The following is a 20,661-nucleotide window of genomic DNA, read 5'->3' on the forward strand; positions in this document are numbered from 1 at the left end:
CACATCTGGGTTTTCTCTTTCCCCTTCCTATTTAAAAGGCCTCATAGTTATCCAGTGCCTCTAGGAGAGAGTGAGGCCCAAGGCTGCAAATGAGGACGCCTGAGGCTGTTGCCAGCTGTGCTCTGTCGTTCCCCTAGGGTGCTACTTACCAGTGTGGATTGGAAATCATCAGAACGCCATCAGCTGGCTTTCATGCTGTCTTGCTGGGAGAAGTTAGAGGGCATGTGGAGATACCAGGTCACAGGCAGATAAGCCAGGGGCAGATGATGTATCAGAGCTGAGGAGAGTGTTCAGGGACGTGAGTCTGCTTCTAGGACCGATAGTGCAGTTGGTCACCTCAAACTGCTTTGGAATCCTTTGGGTTAAAGTTAACTGTTGCCACCTGAGAAGTGACTGAGGAAGTCCTCCCGGCTCTCTTTTGAACTAGTGCTCCATTTACAAAGGAAGCTAATTTTGTGTGTCGCTTTGAGAAAGATCTGGGAAACAGTTGTAGTAATAACACTGCAGGTGCTAGTATCAGGGCCTTAAACTTTGGTAACAAAAACCATGATTTAGAGAAAGGCCTGGAAACAGTGGGGAGTGGCTCAGTTGCATGGAGAGTGCTGAGGACTGGATGGAACAGGACAACAGTGGGAGGGAAGTAACCCAGGCTCTCTGTTTTTGTTTTTTGTTTTTTGTTTTTGTTTTGTTTTCTTTTTCTTTTAACTTTCCTTCCCTAAGTTTTAGATGCCTCTGGATGTTCAATGCTAGCACCTTTACAGACTGGAGCAGCTCGATTTTCTTCATATTTACTTTCAAGAGCAAGAAAAGTGCTGGGCTCCCACTTATTTTCTCCCTGTGGTGTTCCGGAGTTCTGTTCCATATCCACCAGAAAGCTGGCGGCCCACGGCTTTGGCGCGTCAATGGCGGCAATGGTGCCCTTCCCTCCCCAGAGGTATCACTACTTTTTAGTGCTGGACTTTGAGGCCACATGCGACAAGCCACAGATTCATCCTCAGGTAACTGTTGTATCATTGCTTCAGAAAAGGTTGGGTGGGCAAGAGGGAGGGAGAAGACTCTTGCTTCTTGGGACCCAGAGTTTTCTCATATCTTCTGGCTTTTAGTAGATTGGTTATAGGTGTGCTAGGGCAAGGCAGAACTATGTAGTCTAGTCTCTGTGGAAAACTGGATACGTTGTTTCTCCCTAGCCTCAGCTTTTGGGAATTGGAATGCTGCACTCCAGCCTTCCTCTTTCCTTTGGATTCTGTTTTCTTTTCTCTTGCCATTGCTGTGTGTCTTTCTAAGGAGTATGGTGGTAGTCAGCCCCTGCCTGACCTTACCTCCTGGTGTTAACACTTTTACCTTGACTCATAGATAACCCTATCTCATTGATAGGATGTAGTAGTAGAGACAGTGTGATGAAGGTCACAGGCTAGGTTAGAAGAAACAATAGTTTGCTCACTCCTTGGATCATTTGCTCTGGCAGAGCCAGCTAACACACTATGAGGATACTCAAACAGTACTGCGGAGAGACTCATGTATAGAAACTGAGGCTGTAATCCCATCAGCCAACACACTACTTTACCAGTCATATTAGTGGTTGTGGTATTGAATTTGACAGCCTCAGCCAGGCCTTCTGATGACCATAGCCCTATTGGATATCTGACTTCAATCCCAGGAGAGACCCTCAGCCAGCCAAGCACCCACCACATTCCTGACTCACAGGAACTGTGACAGGACAATTGGTTCTTAATGCTTTAAGCCACACATTGGGGATTTTTTGTTTTTCCTTTATAAAGTATTTCACAGTATTGATAGAATGTCCTTAAACTCACTCTGTAGCTCAGGCTGGCTTTGAACTTGCCATCCTACCAAGTGATAGGATTATAGGTGTGTGCTCCTATACTTGGTGTAGTGGAATATGTTATGTAGCATTAGAAGATCTGAACAGGTGCCATTGCTAGTCTGTTAGAAAGGAAAATGTTACAAAGCCCTTCCTTGTATACGGAGACCTTTTATCTTTTAAGGTACCATCTTTAGGGAGCCTGGATTAGTAGCAGAGAGGTGCCTGTGCTGGGTATGTGAGGGGAGGTTGAATGCCAGTGTGGTAGTTCACTGAAGTGTGGAGACCCGGGCGTGCATGGCTCTAGGATGGCAACAGCAGTGCTTAGGTTCTAGTGTGCACTGTTGGAATATGCAGATCCATTGCTTTGGTGAGAGTAGCTTTCATTAGGAGGCCTGAGGGGGAGACCTCACAATAGGGACTTGGGAGGCAGGGACTGCTGGGGACCACAAAAAGATGAAGTCTTCATTTCTTATGGTTGGTTAGCGTTTTCTCTTGGGGCATGTCTGTAGAATGTAGGTCGTTTTGCCTGTCCCGATGCAATACCCTCTTTCCTCCCTCTTCCCTCTTTCCTGTTTGCTGTTAAACTAGAGGTTTGCCTCTGGGGCTTTGAAATCAGGCCTCCTAGACAAGAATGGTGGCTGCTCTAAGGGAAGGAACTTTAGGCGAGTTAGATGGGAGGGAGTGCTGCTTAGGAGCTCTCCAAGCTATGTTTAACTTTCTGTCTCCTGCTCTTGCCCGTGTGAGGAGCTGAGTGTTGGATGGGAATCCTGGTTGTGAGGTCTGTTAAGTTGCAAATCCAGGATCCAGATTCTAATGATCCATATTATTTCCCTTGTAGATTAAGTCTCAGTCCTGAGTAGGCCCTGTGGGGCCTGACTGTAAATCCAACACACCTCTGCTGCATGTGCTTCATCTTTATCCTCTCTGGATCTCCGTAACTGCTTGCTTGGCACTTCCTCGTGGCATTTGCTGCTTCCTGGAACATGCTTTTGTGTATGTGCTTCTCGGCTTTCCACTTGGATTGTAAGATCGACAGTTATGTAGCTCGGTTTGCCTGGCCTGTGGAAGGTCTCGCCAGTGTTCTTGAAGGTGGAACCTGATTTATATCTCTGCTTGGTCACTGTCATCTTTTGTCTTTCTTTCAAGGGCATGTCTGTCTATGTCCATTGTCACACTGAAGATATTATGCAGGAGGGATTTAAATCATCTATGTTACTGACTTGCTTCCCAGACTTAGGCACCAAGGTTTTCATGACCCACACTGGGTAAGGAGCTTGGTGCTCATTTACGAGGGTCTGCATCTAAGTAAAGACTGTTGCGGAATCAGTGAACCCTGATGATGTTGTTCCAAGGGCACTTAAAGTGCATCATTAGCTAAGCACTAGCTTTTGCTTTAGAGAACTTGGAGAGAACATTTGCTGTCTTGCTTATCTTGAAGAGGGGAATACAAATGAATGATCTCGGAAATTATAGACCTGTTAGTTTACTGTGATACCAGAGAAGATAGCTGACCTGATCGTCAGATAATCAATCAGCAAACAGCTAGAAGAATGTGGGGTACTGAGTAATAACTTACATGGGTTTCTGAAGAAGAGCAAATCCTGTCAGATCAATCTAACTTGTTGGTGTGACAAAGTGATGGATTCGAGAGGGTCCAGGGAAAGTGATACATGTAACGCAGCCCAACTTCATTAAGCCTCTGCAGGGAAGGCAGCCCCACTCCATCTGGGGGACGGAGAATCTTAAAGGTCTCTAGGTCATGATTCTGATAGAATTCAGAGGAAGCTTGGAAGATGGATGGGAGAAGTTTTCAGTCCCAGATATGATAGTACTTGTAGAGAGGTGGCTGTAGGGAGCCACCTGCTGCCTAGGTGAATGGTCAGCAAGGGAAGGGAGGAAACTGGAGAAGCTCCTAGTAGAGACACAGAAATGACTATAGGCAAAAAACCAAGCCTAACAAGAGAGCAAGTAAGTGGAAGATAGTTTAGGCCACTATTTCTTGTTTATAGGAAATGTGATAATACCTTGCTGTGTATTTTAACAACGGCCACAAAAACTCCACCCAGATTTAAATGGAAAGAGGAAAGATTGAGATTGTGGTAGGAAGAAACTTCCAAAAGAAACAGTAAGATCAATCACTAGACTATAATGCGCCTTCTTTCAGAGTGTGAGATAACCGTTCTGTTACACACTTTTTATGGGAAAACCTGCATGTGTTCCAGGGATAGAACTAGAACTCTCCTGATTGCCTCTTTTGCTTTCAATACTCCAAGATCTCTGCATAGCTCACTTCTGGATCTTTTAGACCCTAAAATTTAGAGCATGACATACTTTCCAGGTATGTGAGGCAGAAACAAGTTTTGGCCTAGGAGAGACCTGTTGTTAGAGGCTTGGCATAGAGTCCATTTCTCTTACCTGTTTCTCATTTTCAAACTTCTTTGAGTCAGCTTATTGGGACTATCTTAAAGGAATACCTCCATGAGAAACTGATAGTTGTGTACTCTCTAGTGCTTGGGTGCGTAATAACATTGGCTATAAATACAGTAAAACATCTGGTATTTTCAATTTGTCATCTTTTTTCACTGACTATTTTTGTACTTTGTTCAAGTAAGTGAAACTGGACTTTCTTCATCCACTCCATTGGGGGGATTGGCTTGCTAGTAATAGGTTTTCATGTTGTGATTTTTGTGCTTATTTTATGTTTATGTGTTTCTATTTGGATTAATGTGATAAGTGTTATTTAATATGAGACTTTTTCATTGGAAAACATTTTTTCTCTCAAATGTTAATTTAGATGATTTAAAGTATTAGAGACTCTAAATTTCAGAAATGTGGTTTTTTTCTTGTCTTAGGAATTGCTTTTCGATACAGAAGTGAATTTCTATCCGATTTAGGGAACAGTGGCTCCTTTGTCCTCTCTAGCAGGAGTTTGCTTTGCTCATTTGGTGTGGATGTGCGTGATGTGATGGTTGCTGTGACCCTGGGGCCCCGAGAGCAGCCTGAAAGCTTTGGTGGCTCTTTAATTGTGCATCTTTAACCTCGGGGCAAGTTCTCTCACCACCTCAGTGTTCAGAGGAGACCAAAGCAAATGTAAGTGAGGAAAATGAGGTATAGGCCACAGCTTGTAGGGAAGATGAAGTAACCTCAGCTGTCTTCGTGGCTTGGGAAGGAGGGGTAGCACAGCTCTCTGTTTGTGGGGAGTTAAGTCCTGGCTGCTGCCGGGCCTGCATCAGTCCCTTGGTCTTCTGGGCAGTCTTTCTCTTTGCTTCAAAGTAGCCCTGTCTCCTGTTCCCCTTCTCATCTATATTTAAGCGCCCATAATGTTAGAACCACGACCTTCGGGGTTGAGGTTTCTAGTGTTGGTCTTTGCCTGTTGCCCCCACCCTCACCTCCCTTTAGAAACCTTGGAGAAATATTATCTGCATTTGAGTTAGAATTATGACCAAATGAGTTTTTCTTGTATAGATAATTGTGCAGATCTTGAGTTTATTTTGGAGGGCAGGATAGGGGACAGGGTTGGTGATGGCTGAGGACTAGAACTAATATAGAAGAAAGACACTTAAAGTATTTCAGTAGGACCTGGAACTGGCACCATTACAGGTCTTTTTGTGAAGGAGACATTGTAGAAAAGTTTACAGCAAATTGGTTAAAATCACTACAAGTCAAACTATATTGATTCTCTTTCTCCTCCCTTGAGGCTGAAAGATAGCCCCCTCCCTCCAGGAATTGCTCTTTGCTCCATAATTGCCTTCTTGTTTTCTGTTTTTGGTTCATGCAGTCTCTAAGTGGTCAAAAAGAAAGTACCCTATAGAAAAAAAAATACCCTTTCCCCTCCTTTCCTGTGTTTGCAGCCTCTCCACGTGGAAGGGACCAGGGCAGGGCTCAGTTGTTAGAATTTTGTTCCCTGTCTTCAGCTTCAGTCAGCCTGCATTTTTTTTTTTTTTTTTTTACAAACAGGCGAGAGATGCTGATGCTATTCTAAACTGGGAAATGAAATGCAAAACCGACGTTAATGTAACATTATGGCTGAGATTAAATGCACCAAAATCAGGAAATTCAAAGTTATGTTTCCCCAGCAACTATAACTCAGCCTCATCTGGCGTGTGTAGTATTTTGTGTTAGTGTGGATGGTGTTATATGTTAAGACATTAAAGTTAACACCATAAGCAGAGCACAAAATGCTTGAGGGGGCTGAGTTATGACGACTCTGTGAGCTGTAAGTGTTCTTGCACAGGCTCCTGACTCCTCGAATAATTTTTTTCCCTGCCCATCAGAACAATTATTGCCTTTCTTTTCAGTTATATTTCTGTTTTAGCACATCTTTTCCAGGGTCACTATAAATGAATTCCACTATTACTAGCCAGTAATTGTAGGGAGAATGGGGTGGCCCACTAGACCCTTTGTCCTTTTGTCACTGCTTCCATAAAAGTGGTGCCTCCTGCCCCCCAATCAGCCTGTTGTTTCCTCGTGGTCCCTATAGGGATGGGCCCCATCCTGACTCCCTGTGGCTCCTCACGAGGTCTCCCTGAATAGGAACAAGCTTCACTGTGTCTTGGTTATGTTGTAATTCCTGTGAAAGCCAAGGGATCCCTTTTTATTTAGAGCAGACATAGCGATGTAGAAGTAAAATATACATTTCAGGAGTGAAGCACTGATGCATGGTGGTGCTGCCTTGTGTGTTTGGCATTAGCAGAGACAAGATCGACATGGGTTTATTTGCTCTATTCAGATTGCTTCTCTACTTTCCCCAGGGTTTATACCTTTAAGCTGCCATGATGTATAGTTTGGCTGTGGAGTTGCCTTGGGGTGGAGCCAGGAACTTCCCTTGGGGAGCATTGGGTCATTGGTAACGAAATCACCACATAATTTAGTGCAAATCAGGAAGCATCTCCCCTAGCCTCTTATTATCCCGGTGGTCTCTCCAGGGCGCAGGCAGCTGTTGGGCTGCAGATTTGTTAGGCACTGGGCTAAGTTTGTTGGTAGGGAAGAGCTCCAAAGAACAGGAGCATTGATATGTGGCAAATGACATCAGGGACTGCTAAGTAACAGTGACACTGAGCTGCCTTTTAGGTTTTTGTTGGCTGTGACTAAACCAATTCAGTCAGCAAAGGAATGGGGAGGAGCTCATTTTAACCACCTTGGAGGTAATGAGAAAGCCTCTTTTGCTCTTTGGATAGCAAAGCTAAGTAGGAACTAGTTCCTGCTCTCCAGGGGCTGAGTCAGGGAGAGTTGGAGCATGTGTAACCAACCACCAACAGACAGTGCACTGCCATTACAGGAAAGCATGGTGTAGCGCCCACAACGGGTGGGAGCCCTCTACAAACTCAGTTTGCAGGGGGGGAGACAGGCTTCATATTGTGAGAAATTTAGGAGATCCCAAGGGCCATGTAGGCCTGAGGCCCCACAACTGTTAGAGCAGGGATTAACAACCCCCCCCCAAAAAAAACAAACCCCAAACCACAGGATTTTAGCAGAAGAAAATATGTTGAATTGGCTTAGTTCTTGGAGCAGGGAAATTTTAGGCTAATTCGTCAAAATGTTGAAAATGAGTAAACAGGTGATAGGTGAGTTTGAGGTCATTGTGAGGTTCACCATTGAGTTGGTTGGATGGTTTGTATTAGTTACATATCCTTTCTCACATTCAAGTTAGAAGCTCCTATTGGGATGCTTGTAAGTGAGAGGACTAAGTCTGGAAGAGCTTTATTGAATCAATACAGTCTGGACATAAAGGGTGAGGGTCAAAGTGAAAAAAATTAGTTTTTGTTGGATGTGACAAAATCAACTAAGTCAGCAAAGGAATGGTGCTGCTGGGGGTGGAGGAGCTCAAGAACTGAGGCTCTGAGGAATTCTTAGGGAAGCCATGCTGGATGTCAGCTGTCATTGAAGGTAGCAGTTGGGTAGAATGCTAGATCTCAAGAGAAAGGTAGTTTCCGGAGAATGATAGGACATCTTCTACAGAAAGTACTGGGAATTTGCAGTTGGATCTGCTAGGGCACACCCTAAACAGACCTGGGAGGTTTAGACCCCTCAAATAGGGAGTGTAAGAGAAGGGTTAGTGAAGAGGAGCTGAGGTAACCGGAAGTCAAGGAGAAGGGTATAGTGCGGAGTGTCAGCCGGGGTGTTGGACCCCTCCTATTGATTACATTTCTCCTACAGACTTGTCTCAGTTGTTTGACAGGAGAAAACTGATATTAGGAGATGCTTTCTCTGCTGTCTCTTGTTGGGAAAAAAGGATTCTGCATCATTTTGATTAAGATGCTATTGGGATGATTATTTTTTATCCTCTTAATCCTTGGTGTTCCCGATGCTAAAAAGCCCCCACAGCATTACATTTATGTGATGAGTTCTGAGCTCTAGCTGTAAAAATTGAGCCATAGCCTAAAAACCCATGATGTGAGTGTTCCTAGATTGACAGTAGTGCTTCCCTTCCCCCAAGGCTGGTAGCCTACAGAAAATGACAAGCAGGCAATGAGAGAATCAGAAGAAGTCTCTGCATGAGACTTCATTTCAGGAATCCTTGGCAGTGCAGTAGAGGTACCTTGGAATCGTCTGCTGCTTGGGTCCTGGTCCCAGATGATACGGTTCGTCAATGGAGGTATGCCGATTTTTGGTTAGTAGAACAGTGCTGTTATATGGGTGGCTCTGCTTTTCTTCTGGAGGCTGTGCTCAGTGTTTAGTTCTGGGGAGCCATTCTAGCCAAGAGCTCATCCAAGGGCTAAATTGTGGCAGGAACTCTTATTTGGAAATCCCCATATTGCTACAGGTAAAGAGTTCATAGTAAAAGCTGGGCACAGTGTCACTTACCTCTAATCCTAGCACTCAGAAGACAGAGGCAGGCAGAGCTCTGTGAGTTTGAGGCCAGCCTGGTCTGCTTAGTGATCCAGGACAGCTAGAGCCATGTAGAGCTTATCTCAGGAAAATAAAAATCAAATCAAAACAAAAAAAGTTCATAGTGCAGTGTGCGTGGGGGAGGGTAAAAGCAATGTTCGTAAGCCAGAAATGGATTTTTTGTGTGTTGTTGAGTGAAAGGAGAAAACAGAAGGAGCTACAGTCCCTGGGAACGAAAGATAGATGTTCCAAGGATCTAAAAGTGGACATGGAAAAACCTGTAAAACACAGTACTTAAGAGATGTTAGTAGGCTGGGTTACGGTGGTGATGGGGGAAGTGGAGGCGGTTGTGCTGGGTAAGAAGTTTGGAGAGTGCTCGTCATGGGAGGCGTGGTGCTAAGTGATTTGGTAAGGAAGAGAATATACAATCTATAGGTGTCATAATGGGGACTCTGAGTTAAAGAGCCACATGAAGGGCATACAGGGACAAGAACTACAGGTAAGTGCCTTTAAGATAAGGTAGGTGGCTGCCCCTTTGAGATATGTTTGAGGTACTGCTTGGCATTGACTTAGAAGAGGTAGCTACTAATGACAACTGGTAGAAAGTTGAGAATCCTGCTCTCCCAGATTGTTATAGAGCTTAAGGCTCTGACCTGATCTCGTCCCTCCTTAGTTCAGGACCAAGTCTCGTTTGTTGCCATGTTAACTTCCCCCATGCATCTCCGAGCACCAGCAGCATTGAAAAGCCAACTGGTCAGATGAACGGGATTGATAGGGCAGAGCAGGGAAGGGTCTCTCAAGATCACACATGCCATTTGGGCAAGGCATTTTTTGGGAAAGTCGCCTGACATTCGTGACCTAAGAACTATCAGTGTCTACACCATCTACCAGCTTGTTAGAAATGGAGTGTCAGGCCACACAGAGCTAAATAGATTCGAAGTGTGATAAGACCTTCAGTTTTGACAAGACTTCAGTTTGAAGTTCAGTTTGAGGAGTACTTCCAGAGGTTTGCAAACTGCAGTGAACATCAGAATCAGCTAGATGACTGCTTAAAGCCAGGACCACTGGCCCCAGCACCAGGGCTTTGGGCTCACAAAATCTGTGGTAAAAGCTAGAAATTTGCTTTGTTTCTCTAAATCAGCAGTTCTCAACCTGTGGGTCATGATCCCTTTGGGAGCCGAAAGACTGTTTCACAGGGGTCACCTAAGATTGTCGGAGAACACAGGTATTTATATTATGATTCATAACAGTATCAAACTTACCATTATGGAGCAACACAAATAATTTTATCGTTGGAGGTCACCACAACATGTGGAACTATATTAAAGGGTCACAGTATTAGGAAGGTTGAGAACCACTGATCTAAATTGTTTTGTTTCTCTTGAAGAAATAACAGGAACCTAACCCCCCCGCCCCACCTTGGAATTCTAACAAAGCAAGATGGAGAAAAGCATCTGTTGTTGGGAAGAACACCAGCTCTTTACAAGGCACAGTTATGTGCTTTTGGTGATTTTGTTTGTTTTTAGTGCTGGGGTTTGAATGCACAGTCTCAGCTGCATTGCTGGCCCAGGAGTTTACATGTTAAACAGATTCTCATTGGGATGCTGCCTATGGTACTAGCTTTTTCATTCATAAGATAGGGAATGGTTCTTGCCAGTTTAGGGAGCTGTAACACCTTAGCTATCCAGGGAGAAAAGGATTGATGGGTCTAGTTGTCCAAGCTTTCGAGTCTATCCTGCTAGCATAGCTGCCATGCTGTCACGTGTGGACAAAGAGCAGGGAACCCATGAGCTACTCCTTAGGAATGAAGCTTCTAGCCTTACACAGGTGGTATCTGGGGCTGTGATGGGATTTCTCAGCACAGTCTCCTGAGACCTAGCCCAGCCAGCTTCTCTGGCCTCCTACCCAATTACCTGAGTGGGCCAGCATCTGCCTCATTTCTTCACTCTGCTATCCTTCATCCCTTTAACCAGGCTAGTGTGTCTTCAGGGCAGTCTATAATTGATTGGAAAAAATGAGTCTTTGTGTAACCAAACTCTGATATATCTTATAATTCTGAGTAAGTTACATGACTTTTCTGCAGTTTATCACAAGAATGACTGGACAGGATTTGCCTGCACGTGTCCAAGCCCCAAAGTGAGGACTCTGGACCTCCACAGTAAAGAGAGCTAAGACAGAGGCTATTCTGTGCAGGACAAGATAGCATAGTGACTGAGAGCATAGGCTTCAGAACTGGGCTGTTTAGAACTAAGTTTTGTCTCTACCAAGTATGAATAGTGTGATGCTGGCTAAAGTGGCTTACATCCCTGTGCTTCAGTCACTTTATTGGCAAAGGGCAGTTAGTAATAGTTCTGACTTTATAGGTGGATATAGTGAACTAAAAATACATGTCTGTGCTTCAGGCAGTGCCTAGCATGTAGCCGTACATGTCAGCAGTTAGTAGAATTATTACCGCTGACCCATGGTTGTATAGGAGGCTGTATAGCAGCTGACTGGGAGGCCAGCCTTACTTCTTTGGTTTTGTGCAGACTCTTCAGATAGATGCAGGGTGCTACTTAGATTTGTTAGCCCCACCCTGCCCCTGGCTGTGCTGGAATGGTAAGTCAGATTTCTACCCTGCTTTACTACCACGACAAACTTAGAACTGACTTCAAGGAACTCCCCCTTCGCATAACCGGAGACTTGTTTTTATTAATTACATGATTGTAATACAAACTTATGTATGTATGTATGTATATAACCACGGTGATTGCGTTGTTTGCTGCCCTAAAAGTTAGCTTCGCAGAGCTCTGACAGTTGACGTTACTCAGAACATGTAAAAATATTCAAATTGAGTCATGTATACTGTAGAGAGAAGGTGTGTATATGCCAGGGTGAGGATACAGTTTTAACACTTGATCTCCTTCACTTACTGATATATAGGCTCATTTTTGGTTTGTTTGGGGTTTTTTTTGTTTGTTTGTTTTTTGTTTTGTTTTTATTTCAGATTTTAGTAAAGGTAAATTATAATTCAGACTGTACTCCCACTCCTTAAAGAATAGCACTTTCTACTTTCAGCCTTGTTTTTACATTTTAATGGCTTTGTGGGGGTCTGTGGAGATGGGTGGAGGGGAACATATAGGTGAAAAATCAGCCTTTTGAAGCTCTGGGGTTTCTCCCCCCAATGCTTGTCCCGAAACTTCGAGCATCAGCTCTCATCTGTCAAAGTGTAAATCAGCAATTAAAACCCAAACAGCCAAATGCCAAAGATGACCCGAAGCACAAAGCAACTGACAAACAAGTCCGGACAAATCGACGGGTAATTTATAAGCTTTGCCCTAAAATCTAATTATTTGGCAATTCGAATTTGCAGCCAGCCAGGGCTCGGCAATAAATTTAACCCGCCATAAATTATTTAGGAGCAGGCTGTGGTGTAAATCAAAAGCACGAGTGTTTGTTTAAGAAATAAGCTCCTTGTGCATAAATGCCCCCCACCCCAGGAAACTGTTAGGCAAATCATGCCCAGTGCGTCCTCGCTCCTCCCAGGGAGCAGGAGCCTCCCCCGCTCACCCCCAGAAGGTTATTACCTCCATATCAGACTATGTCCAGATCTAATAGGCACTGGATAAGCCCTGTATGTTTACTATTTGTGGTTAGGTTGCCTCTGGATTTTTAGCAATTCCTTTAGTACAGGGGTAGAAGGAAGGGATAGATGACTTACTACTATGTCTAAATTGAGGACATGTCTGTTCGCTCTTCTTAGATTCATTTGGGCAAGGTATGAACATGCTCTTCTCAGTCCCGTATTTCAGGTAGGATCACAGAAACATCAGCTCAGGTTGAGAAGAATTTGTGCTTTGGGAAAATAGGATAGACTACTATTGTAGTAACCCTTGCTGCCAATCCCAGTGGTCACCTGAGTCCTTTCTGCTGACTTGACTTTTGTTGTCCTACTGTCTTCAAACATAACCTAATCTCTACAGATAATTTAGTTGAAGGAAGTTTTCATACCCTAAAAACAAAGCCAACAGATTTATTTCCTATAATCTTCAAATTGGGCATGAACTTTCTCTTGAAGGGCCATTGCAGTCTTGTCTTGTTTATTAAGGGAACCACGGGGGCTCTTAGTCGATCAGTTTTAAACCAAATGGTCTTAAAACCTGTGTTCTAGCTCACTTATGTAGGAAAAAGCAAATGGATATTTGCTTGGCGCTTCCTTGCTGGCATTTTACTGAGTGAGACAGTGCATAAAGAATGGATGAATCCAGTAGACACTGCTGGGAGTGCTCTGGATCTGGCCTTGAACCTGCGCCACTGTTTACCATGTCATCTTAGGCAGATCACCTCCTGGATCCTGTGGAAAATCCCAGAAAGCAGAGTGTTTTCTGGTTTACAGATAACTAGCTCTGTCTCCTATTTGTCAGTTCCTCCGTGGTTGAATACAACAGAAGTTGAGAAAGGGAGGCCGAAGAGGCAGCTGCCAGAGGTGCAGACTGAAGGCTCAGGTTTCTCTCTTCTTGAACTCCGCCTGGTGGCACTTGTCTGGCTACAGCATGGAGGAGACTCTTCAGGAACATCCCTGTAGGACTTCTGCCTAGGCCATTGACACACGCTACCATGGGGTTGTTGAGGAGTGTGCTGAGTTCCCTACAGAACAGCCAGTCCTACCTGTCTCTTCCCCTCCCCTCCCCTTTTCGGAGTCCCAGCTCCATCCTTTACTAGCAGCATAGTTGATAAGGGACCAAAACATCTTTGAGCCTTAATTTATTGTGAAATATCAACAGTAATGATTTCCACCTAATAAATTGTTTAGAGGGTTAAGATAATTTCTGTTAGCACTTAGCAGAATGTCTACCACAGAGGAAACAAGAAGCAGAGGGAACAGAATGATTCTGGTCTCCACCTGGCAGAGGATGTTGGAGAGCATCTCCTTTTGTTCCTTTCCCCCAGACTCTTGAACATGCCTTACTCCTGTGCCTGTGCTTAGCCTGTCTGCTAAATAGTAGGTGCTTAAGAGTATTGGTTTATGATCTGATGCTGATACACGACCCGTCTCCCAGGGTTAGTGAGCCTAAAATAAGAGAATGGGAAAGAACAAAAGGCTAACACTCAGTATGTCCCTCCACTGTCCCATCGTGTGCTCATATCTACTTACTAATTCAAGCACTTCTCCAAGGCACGCACAAGGTACTCATCTCTTAAACTCCACTCTGTCTAGCATAGTAGCCCTTAGTAGTTTAATTGAATGTGAATGGCATAGGATGATAAAGGAATTATGGAGCTATTCCTAGAAGCTGGAAAGAGGCCTTATAAGTACAGTCTGGGTCTTCCTTCCTCTGGAGCAGAAGCACACAACTGTCCCTGAGAGGAAAATCAAAAAACCCTCCTCTTTCTGGAGGAATTATAAAATTGGGAAAGGGAAAAGGAAGAGGGGCAAGGATAATGCTGTCATTTCTGAGAGCAACTAGAGCTAAAAGCTAGCACTTAGACACATCTTCATAGAGTTTTGGTTGGAATTGATACCATCTACCTATAGCTGTGTGTGTGTGTGTGTGTGTGTGTGTGTGTGTGTGTGTGTGTGTGTGTGTGTGTGTGTGTGTGTGTGTGTGTGTGTGTGTGTGTCTTTGACCATTATCAGTAAAAATGTTTGATGTGGCTCAGGCACAGCTGGTGCATAGGTATGGCAGCTTGATGCAGAGGACTCTTCTCCATGACTGTGCTGTTGAGCCAGTATGTGGGGCTTGCTGGACAGTATGAGAAGGAAAGAAGTTATCAGTAAGGTCTTTCTGCTCTGACCCCTCAGAGGATCTTCTTTTTAAATTTTTATTTGTAATTATGTGTGAGTGTGTGTGAGTATATGCATATAAGTACAAGTGCACTTATAGGCTGGAGGTTTCAGATCCCCTGAACTTACAGTGGCGGTGAGCCACCTGATGTGAGTACTGAGAACTGAACTCAGGTTTTCAGCAAGAGCAGTACATGTTCTTAACAGCTGAGTCATCTCTCCAGCTCCATTTAAAACAATTTTTTTGTTTTGTTTTGTTTTGTTTTAAAGAATCTTTAGTCTTCTGTCACAAGTTCCTCTTTGATCTCAGTGGTTCAAAGGAATAGATCCTGTACAGTCATGTTGTTACAGGTCTTAATGCTTCTGAGGAAAGACTCCAGAATAGTGGCCATGTTGGGTATGTGGCTCTTGTGAGTCCCTCTTGATTTTTGAGGGACTAGGCCCTGTTGACAGGCCGATCACATGTGTTCTGAGCCTTGGGTTTAGGCATTTTGGGGGTTGCTTTCTTTATTTTTCTTCTTCTTTTCCCCCATAGGAGCTGAGACAGGTCTTAGTAAGGTGTCACTGAATCTGGCTACTAGCTCTGTGTCCCTGTGAGTGAAGAAACCATTAGCAGGAGAGTCTGAATGCTGAGTTTCAGTGGGAGACCCAACCTGAGTTTTTAAAGCCTGCTGAGAAAGCTGATACAGTTATGGTCAGAGCAAGAGCCGAAGCACGTTCTGTTTTATAATACTAATGAAATTCCAGATTTGTAATAGCATTTCACATATCTAGAACAAACCGTGTGCTTGTAAAAAAGTAAAAAGAGATCAACTTTAAGCCATACATTCTTGGTAATAGAGGTTTTCCCCCCCTATTTATGTTTGATAGATATTTTTGTTTCCAGAGGAATGTCAACTCCTAATTTCATAATGTATCACAGGCTTAAGAAAATTGAATTTAATAAAAGCCAAAGATGAATGGCATCCTTAAAGGTCCCAACACTTGTCTTTATTAGCAGGACAAACTGCAGGTCTCCAAACACTGTTTCTTTCCAAATGAAAGTTTAAATGAAAAGTACAGTTGTGTCACAGGTTAAATCTCATTTCGGGCCTAGCTAACATTGTTAGTGAGGAGCTGCTGTATTTGTTTCCTTGGACACCAGGGCAGCCAAACTCACCAGGCTGTGGAGCACTTTCCTAGGGGTGGGGGGGAATGTTTCTCCTATTTAGTCGGGGAGGAAGGATTTACTACAGATTCAGGGGTTATAGTGGGGGGTCTGACTCTTAAGCCACAGCCCTTGGGAATTGTGGATATGTGAATTTTTAGGAACAGTGTGTATGGATATGTGTGAATGCTCAAATTAGTTTTACATAGCAAAACTCCCCTTGGCTTGGCCTGCTTTATAGTACCTTATGGGAACAAAGGCTTACCTGTTAGAGAATGAGTCCTTCACTCCACGGGGAGAAGAGGTGTCTTTCAGCTGGCCTAAGGAGCAGTCCAGGCCTTCTTGCCCTTACCTTGCAGCCATTTTGCCCTTCCTGTGTCTGGTAATAAGTTCTCTTCAGCTTCTTCATCTCTGGGGACCAGGTAAGCTCCCATCAGCTAATGAGTCTGGTCGAATGACCCTTTCACAGGAGTCACATATCAGTATCTTGCTTCTCAGATATTTACATTAATATCCATACAGTAGCAAAATTACAGTTACTAAGTAGCAACAAAGATAATTTTACGGTTGGGGTCACCACACCATGAGGAACTGTATTAAAGGGTCACAGCATTAGGAAGGTTGAGAGGCACTGCTCTAGAGGGACCAGGCAGCCAGAGCTTTACATTTCTCTGAGACGAAGTCTAACCGCATTGATTTGTTTTTCGCCCTTACTGTTGTGCTTTGGACTGAGATAAATATTTAAAACAGTAAGTCCATAATGTCAGTGGGTGTACTTCACAAGGATGGCAGTTGTCTTCCTTGGGACGTAAGGCAGTTGACCACTTTCTGTTTTCCTGCACTGATTCCCTGAATGTGGTTAGGAGTAGTCAGCAGTGCTGGTTTCTATATTGCTCTTCCAGGCTGTCTCTGCTTTGGCTTTGATGATTCTAGGAGACTCTTCTCTAGAATTCTGGGGTTCTGGGGTAGGCACGCTTCTGGAGCTGATGGTTGGGGCCCTGTGTGGGCAGAACTCCCTTTTGTCTCTGCAGTGCAGGCTTTTTTCACATGCTAATTTTACTTGGAAGATTTTGCTTTTATTTATTTTTTTATTATTTCCTATTTGTCTCTTCCAGATGTTTTCAGGGCAGTTTTTTTGTGTGTGGGTGTTGTAAACTAATTCCATTCATGTTTTAAAAATTTATGAAAGCGCTAATAAAAATGTCAAAGTGGTAAAAATGTTAGCTTTTCCTCTGCTTTGATTAAATTTTGCAAACTGTTTTTGAATATTAAAAAGCAATATATTTTTTTATTCTCTCCCCTTGGTTTCCCTCTTCTCTCTGGTGCGTGTGCTCTCTCCTGCCCTCTCCCCCCTCTGGTGCATCCCTCCCTTTCCAGGAACGATGTATGAGGCGTGCTGCACAGCCAGCGTTCTGCAAGCCTGTTTGCACACCAGGACCTTGGTGCTGTGCATCTCTATTAAATAACGGAGACAAATTAATCTTAGAGACACCAAACAAATTGTCACTCCTCCTCCTTCTCTTCCATTACCTTCCAGCGGACTGGGAAGGGCTTGCTAAGCGGTTGGGCGGGTAGGGGCAGGCAAAGGGGAGTGTGCAGTGCTTGAAGGGAAAGGTGGGAGGGAGGCCTCTATTAACTTGTGTTCCACGTTCTTCTCTCTGATGTCCCCTTGGCTTTATTTTGGGAGTTTATTTCTTGGTTACTTTTTTTTTTCCTCGAATCCTCCCCTTCCCCCCAATCCCACTCCACCACTGGCAGTGTTTAAGCATCATACAAGGAAGTCTGCATGCTGAGTGATGTCCGGTTGCTTACCTGGAGAGTCAAACATTTCAGGACAGCAGCCTGGGCAAGAGATGGAAGGCCTTTCTTTGTCTTAGAGGATCACCAAATGGGCCTCTGTGAGGGAAACAGACAGAGTGTACCACTGTCTTCCTTCCCTAAAACAATGGGAAGGCTTTAGCAGTGTGAGCAATGGGATTATAAATGTTGACATCACGTGATTCTTCTAGCCTTGGGTTTGAGCTGGCAAAAGGAATGAGCCACAAACACTCATTCTTCCTTGCCTTTGCATAATTATTTGAAATGGTTGATCAGAATAATTTACCTTCTCTTGTGTCTCTTTTGCGTTCTAGGAAATCATTGAGTTCCCCATCCTGAAGTTAAATGGCCGGACCATGGAAATTGAGTCTACCTTTCACATGTATGTCCAGCCTGTAGTCCACCCACAGCTTACCCCCTTCTGTACAGAGGTAAGGGCTGCTGGGAGAGGAGCTCTGGGATTGCTGGTTCATGCAGGCCCTTAGGGAAAGCTAGGCCCAATCAGTGGTTAGGGCCCAGCATGGCTTTTCACTTGACTCTAGTCTGTGATGCTTGAGTACCTGTCCCCAGGGACAGCAGTGGTACAGTTGGCCCCAGATTCCCCAGCATCTCCCTTTCCTTCTTGTTCTCAGTATGCCTGGCAACCGGACACTTGGAGTCGATCTGGGAGTAGTGTGGAGTAGTATGGGGCTTCTGGGACTCAGGCTCTTTGTACTTCCATTTTCAACAGGGCCTGTTTTGCAGCACTGAGGACTTCAGCAGCTTGGAAGGAATTGTTATGGTCAGGTTTTCTTAGCTTCCTGAGATGTTAATGTTGCTCCGTCCTGCAAAGTAAAGCATGCTTTTCCCATCAAGGACAGAGAAGATAGGCTGGCCAAGGCTGAGTGTCCTTATCTGGGCTTGTACTGTACTTGGCTACCTTGTCTGCAGATTAGCACTGACCCGGTTTTACAGAGCTGGGATTTTGATAATTGCTGGAGGTTTAGAAGAGCTATTGTCAGGGTGGAGGGAGTGCAGCTCCTGAGAGGGCTAACTCTCAGAATGTTGCAGAGACACCATCTATGGCTGTTCTCCTATAATGTGCCCTGCCAGGCATTCTGTGGTAGAATCACCAGTCAGGCATGCATGGCAGCAGAGGTGACAGGAAACATTAATTTGGAGCTGAGATATATTGAGCCTTTGTGCCTTCATATAAAGACCTCCTTTCTACACATAAGTGAAATAGGGGAAGGAAATACTTGAGGAAGCCTGGGCAGCTTTGTTGTGGAGAGACCGGAGAAGGGCCTGCAGGTTGCATGGGTGTTTGAATGGGTCCTGAGGCTGACTAACCCAGATATGAGGTCTCCAGAGCTGCTCCTGAATTCAGAGCCAGTGTTTGCCATCTGATCCAGGTGGGCCATTTATGGCAGGTACCCATCTGCCCAGATGTCCATTCTCCTCAGCCTTTCACTCCAGCTCATGATGTTGAAGCTTTCTGTCATGTCCTCCTTTCCCCTGGAAAGTGGCTTTCCCACCAGGGTGAGTGGCTAATTTGCCCTTTGCACTCTTTTGGAAAGTCACTGGTGGATGGTTACACTAGCCACCACCTAAGATTCCCACCAGCCTGGAAGCCACACCATGTCCTCTTCCCATCTAGGTACTATCCAGACCACCCTGGTTAGCTTAGCTTTGGGGAACAGATGATCTGGGGACATTTAGACTGGTGTGGCAGGTGCTGCTGGGGCTGGCCTTAGGCAAGAGTAGATGCTCTGGAATGGGACACATCCTCCAGAGTGGGGATGGGAGGTGCCCAGAAAGCATCCTTTTCTTCTTGACAGTTGTACCCAAGAACATCCATAACTGGAGGCAGTGGGGGTGGGGTCCTATGGTGGGATCCTGGCTGCACAACTGTTCTGAAGGCAAAGATCTGATTGTGAGGCATTGGGTTGAGATCTCAGTGGTCTCCAAACCCCTGGCTCCTGCTCTGTCCCCACCCACTGCAGTGTGCTCTGTGCTTTCTTGTGCTCCAGGCCTGCTTAGGTTTGCAGCCTTCCTTGGTGCACAGCCTAGATCATGTTTACCTCAACTTACATTGATCCAATAGCTTGTATTTTGATTATTTATCTGTTTTGCTATTCTATAATGAGTTCTTGGAATGCTGAAGTAGACCTGATCTGTTTTTGCCTCTATTCCTATGAGGGTCTCATTCCATGTGCACTCCATAAACAGGAACTATTGCCAAGGAGGTAAGCTACTAGACTGCTGACTTGGCCTTTTGTTTTTTAAGCAAAGCAAAACAAAACAAAACAAAAAAACAAACAAAAAAGTCTCTGTGTTTGGGAGGGAATGCACACATGGTGCGATGGGTGTTGGACAGAGGACAGCTTGTGGGACTCGGTTCTCCTTTTGCTGTACCTTTTATGGTTTGAGCTCAGGTTCTCAGGCTTGATGGTAAGTGCCCTTGTTGGATGAGCCATCTTGGTAGTCTCTGACTTGTTTTGAGTGAGATAAGTCTCTTTGGAAAACCCTACATTACCCAAGTGTTGCCCTGACTCCATACCAGCTGTAAGTAGGTCTTGAAAAGAAGTATGGATACAGGGGGAGGCCTCACCTGCCCTGGTAGTAGCCAGTTTTAGGATAGCAGTGGGGTTAACCTACCCAGAGATTTATTGTTAATCCCTCATCAATAAATGTGTGAGCAGTAGTCTTACACCTCTAGCTTTGACCCAGAAGGCTTCTCTAGCAGAGTCTGTTTCTGAAGTGCACAGAGAGTCTTAAGAACCCTAGTATGGTCAGGAGTAGTGCATGTACCTATAACCTCAACACTTTAGTCAGAAACAGGAGGACAAGGGGTTCAGTGCCAGCCTGGACTACGTGAGGCTGTCTCAGACAAGCAAATAGCTCAGCATGATGACCCAAGAGGCTGAGACAGGAGGCTGGGAGTTGGAGGCCATCCTAGATTAACCTTGTGAGTTGAAGGCTGTAATACCAAGGCCTAGGGCTATGTAATAACTCTGTTTCAAAAAGACATAAATTTAAAAAACCAAAAAACTACCCAAACAAAACCTCTAATGTATAGATGTGCACATATATGTGAGCATGTTTGTATAGCGCTGGACCACAGAGAGGCAACTTTGGCCTGAACGGGTCTGTAGTCCCACACAAATGCTCATGCTGCTTTGTGAGAAGGGTCTTAGCCTCCTGAGGCATCACCTCAGTTCACTGACATTCACTCTGAGCAAAGTTCTAGTAGAGCCGTGCATGGGAGTCCCTCTCCTGTGACTTCTGGAGTCTGTCCCA

The 20,661-nt window shown here is 44.6% G+C and overlaps 1 protein-coding gene across 8 annotated transcripts in view; it reads left to right on the top strand.

Moving 5' to 3' along the window:
* Window positions 1-20,661, top strand: part of Eri3 (ERI1 exoribonuclease family member 3) — a 125,531-nt gene that overhangs the window by 13,443 nt on the left and 91,427 nt on the right. For 5 of the 8 annotated variants that reach the window (XM_032900087.1, XM_032900040.1, XM_032900054.1 and 2 more), the window contains exons 3-4: window positions 721-998; window positions 17,697-17,813. In XM_032900087.1, coding sequence (XP_032755978.1) covers window positions 744-998; window positions 17,697-17,813 — 372 coding nt within the window. In that variant the 5' untranslated portion in view covers window positions 721-743. The remainder of the gene's footprint in view (window positions 1-720; window positions 999-17,696; window positions 17,814-20,661) is intronic. The other 3 variants (XM_032900095.1, XM_032900047.1, XM_032900062.1) reach the window with 1 other exon arrangement.

The sequence above is a fragment of the Rattus rattus genome, chromosome 1 (genome assembly GCF_011064425.1).
Source record: "Rattus rattus isolate New Zealand chromosome 1, Rrattus_CSIRO_v1, whole genome shotgun sequence".
Taxonomy (NCBI): domain Eukaryota; kingdom Metazoa; phylum Chordata; class Mammalia; order Rodentia; family Muridae; genus Rattus; species Rattus rattus.